General features: G+C 51.5%; 1 protein-coding gene across 2 annotated transcripts in view; it reads left to right on the top strand.

Moving 5' to 3' along the window:
• Scly (selenocysteine lyase) overlaps positions 1–3,484 on the top strand; it is a 21,314-nt gene that overhangs the window by 9,231 nt on the left and 8,599 nt on the right. For both annotated transcript variants that reach the window (XM_028755389.1, XM_028755388.1), the window contains exons 5-7: positions 783–910; positions 1,116–1,280; positions 2,270–2,376. In XM_028755389.1, coding sequence (XP_028611222.1) covers positions 783–910; positions 1,116–1,280; positions 2,270–2,376 — 400 coding nt within the window. The remainder of the gene's footprint in view (positions 1–782; positions 911–1,115; positions 1,281–2,269; positions 2,377–3,484) is intronic.

The following is a 3,484-nucleotide window of genomic DNA, read 5'->3' as shown; positions in this document are numbered from 1 at the left end:
TCTCTCTCTCTCTCTCTCTCTCTCTCTCTCTCTCTCTCTCTCTCTCTGTCTCTCTGAAGCTGGAGCTGGAGCATGGTTGATCTCATATCTTGCACACAGCCATGGCCACGCACAAATCCATCCCAAGACGCAGAGGCTAGAGAGGGCTTGCACGCACTGGCTGTCTTTGTTCTGATTTCTCTAAGGAGTGTCTGTCTGCCGATGATGGTACAGCTGTTAGACTCCACTGACTATGGACAGAAATTGGCTGGAACCTCTCCCCATTCTCTGTGGGCCTTTTGTCTGGCCCTGGAAAATCCTCTTTTTGCTATCTCTCCCTGGATGCATCTGCTAATGTGTCACCTAAGGTATTACCTCTTGCCATGGTGTGTCCAACTTCCTGTAGCTACTCACTACCCAAGTCCTGCTGTTGGGAGAATAGCCTGAGGCCTGAACTTCTCAGTGGACAGCACTTCTAATGTTTTCTGAACTTGGGTGGTACATTCCTCTTTTTAAAAAATATAATTGTGGCCGGGTAGTGGTGGCACACGCCTTTAATCCCAGCACTTGGGAGGCAGAGGCAGGCGGATTTCTGAGTTCGAGGCCAGCCTGGTCTACAGGGTGAGTTCCAGGATGGCCAGGGCTATACAGAGAAACTCTGTCTCAAAAAAACAAAAAAAAAAAAAAAAAAGAAAGAAAGAAAGAAAGAAAGAGAAAAAGAAAGAAAGAAAGAGATATATATATATATATAATTGTGGAGTTATTTGGATGGTTAACCTTAGTATATGTGTTTTGTATCTCAGAGGTCACTTTTGTCCCAGTGTCGAAGGTGAACGGGCAAGCAGAGGTCGAGGATATCCTGGCGGCTGTCCGTCCCACCACGTGCCTTGTGACCATCATGTTGGCCAATAACGAGACCGGCGTCATCATGGTGAGCTGGCCTTTTTCTTTTCAGGGAGGCCCCAGGGAAGAAGGTACTTGACATGGGCATTTCCACGCAGCATCTGCACTGGGCCTGTCCTTTTTCTGTCCTTGACTCTGGCTTAGCTCCGCCCTTGGCAGCTCATGTCAGTCATTCTACCCCCATCTAGTCAGAACCACGCACTCATTCTGCTGCTTATCTCCTCTTGCTTCAGCCTGTCTCCGAGATCAGTCGTCGTATTAAAGCCCTGAACCAGATCCGGGCTGCCTCGGGCCTGCCCCGAGTCCTGGTGCACACAGATGCCGCTCAGGCACTGGGGAAGAGACGAGTGGATGTTGAGGACCTGGGCGTGGACTTCCTGACCATCGTGGGGCATAAGGTATGTGCACATGGGCTGCCTTCCCTCCATATTGACTTAATAGCCACAGCAGAGTGGAGGCCTCAGCACCACTGTCCATGACCGAATATGTCATTGTCGTCATCCAGTGAACACCAGGTGCCTGTCAGGGACCAGGTCCTGAGATGTGGTGACAGCAACTCAGGAAGGGCCTTGTCCCCGAGAGCTTTCAGTGCATATGTGTTACGACACCAGTAACAGCTCGAATGACCTCTGACAAACCATGACACAGATAGCAGGGCACCCCAACCCACACGGAGTCAGGGGAGGACATAGCAATGGGCTCTGTGGAGGATGGATGGCCATGTGTTGGTTGTCGGAGAAACTTAACACAGAGGCCTCATCTGCACCCATGGAGGACCCTGCCAGCATAAAAGAGATGAGTCCAGGAAACTGTTGCCTCCTCTAACTTGATTGAACTATGACTTCTCAGCAAGAAGTTTCGGTCTCAGTGACTCTTCAAAGTGCAGTTCAGGAACAAGGTTGTAGCAAAGATCCTCCCCAGAGCTTCCGTTTGGCTTTCTGGCAGCTGACAAGGACTGAGATGTTCTGTGCTCTGTTTTACACCTTAGCTGGTCCCTAAAGGAGCACTCAAGCTGGCCTGACACTGTGACACTTAACCCTTTGCCTCTTACCACTGGGAGTTGTAGAGTGCAGGAAAAGCCCTCAGCGGCCATTCTGGCCCCTTCCTTCACAATCCAGTGGTGCCATGCGCAGGCCCCTCCCAACATAGGACTGGAACAGGAATCCAACACCTGCCTGTCCTCAGACTGGGCTGGACCCTGGACCTGAGGGCTCTGTGAATCTCGTACACCAAGTCGTAGCAGAAAAGCAGACCAAGCCACAAGGAAACAGCAGGAGCATGCGCCCCCAGAGCTGCCCGGAGCACTCTGTGCCTCTCACACTCAGACACAAACGGAGCAGGTTGCCAAGCAGCTCCCAGTGAGTAAATGACTGGTTTTTCCTTCCAGTTCTACGGCCCCAGGATCGGTGCTCTGTATGTACGAGGGGTTGGTAAACTTACCCCCCTGTACCCCATGCTGTTTGGAGGTGGACAAGAGCGGAATTTCAGGCCAGGGTAAGGTTGAAAGTCCACGAGCTTCTGTCCGGCTGGCCAGACAACTCCTGTCAGTGGAGTCAGCGACATTTCGACATTTCTCTCTCTTAGAAGCACAATCCCAAACCAGGATCTATCTTACTGATTGGTTTCCGCAGTGGGACTCAGATCTGCAGTCTCTCGGGGGGACTCAGAGCTTGCAATAGGAGTCCCCCTTCTCATAAATGCGTCAGAGTATTGGGTTCCCTGTGTGCTGCAGTGCTCTACTGTTCTCTGCAGTGGAGGCTCAGCAGGCACAGAGGGTGCCCCATTTTCCTTTGTGAGAGCCCTGGGTCTTCACTATATACATGGTGTTTTAACTCCAAATCAGTGCCACCTTTGTTAGAATGTCTAAGGGGAGGGAGATAGTGACAATTGAGAGACAGTGTCGGCTCCTTGGCACAAGTTCCACAGCCAGAACCAGCTGTCCGGAAACAATGCTAAGGGAAGAACTGCCTCCATCTGAAGCTCGCAGGCAGGCAGGCCAGCCAATCAAGAAGAAGAAACACTAGGCAGTATCTGCTCTAGCCCATCCTCATAGGACAATGTGCTGTCCCTTGCCAGCAATCACCAGATAGACCCCCAGCCTTCCACCCAGAGGCTTTATGGAACACCTCAGGCCTCATCATGGTGTTGATAGAGTCCCTAAAGGGACCCCGGAGTCTCCACGCCTCAATAACAGGACGCATCCTCTTTGGATATCAATGAGAGCTGTGACTTCTACTTCTCACTGGCAGCCCTGGGATGCAAGCCCTCTCTCTGCAGAGCAGAGTCAGAGCGAGTCAGGAAGAGCAGAAAAAGGAGCCAAGATGCAAATTCTCCTAGCATGTCTAGGTACCTTGGCGAGGACCAGAGAGATCTTAAGGCAAGTGTAAAGAGATCACCAATGGATGCCAACCCTAAGACAGCGAGATGAGACAGCTGACTCCATGACGTGTGCGACCGCAAGGGATCTTGAGAGCACTCAGATGAGTGAAGGATGGGAGCACCATGTGACGATCCAAGTAAACATTCAAACTAAAGTCCACAGTAACCTGCCTGCGTGGCTGTGTGGATGAACTCACAGAGTCCACAGTAACCCGCGTGGCTG

This window comes from Grammomys surdaster, unplaced genomic scaffold, assembly GCF_004785775.1.
Source record: "Grammomys surdaster isolate TR1022 unplaced genomic scaffold, NIH_TR_1.0 126059, whole genome shotgun sequence".
NCBI lineage: Eukaryota > Metazoa > Chordata > Mammalia > Rodentia > Muridae > Grammomys > Grammomys surdaster.
The sequence above is the reverse complement of the archived record's forward strand: the minus strand, read 5'-3'. Positions and strand labels throughout refer to the sequence as shown.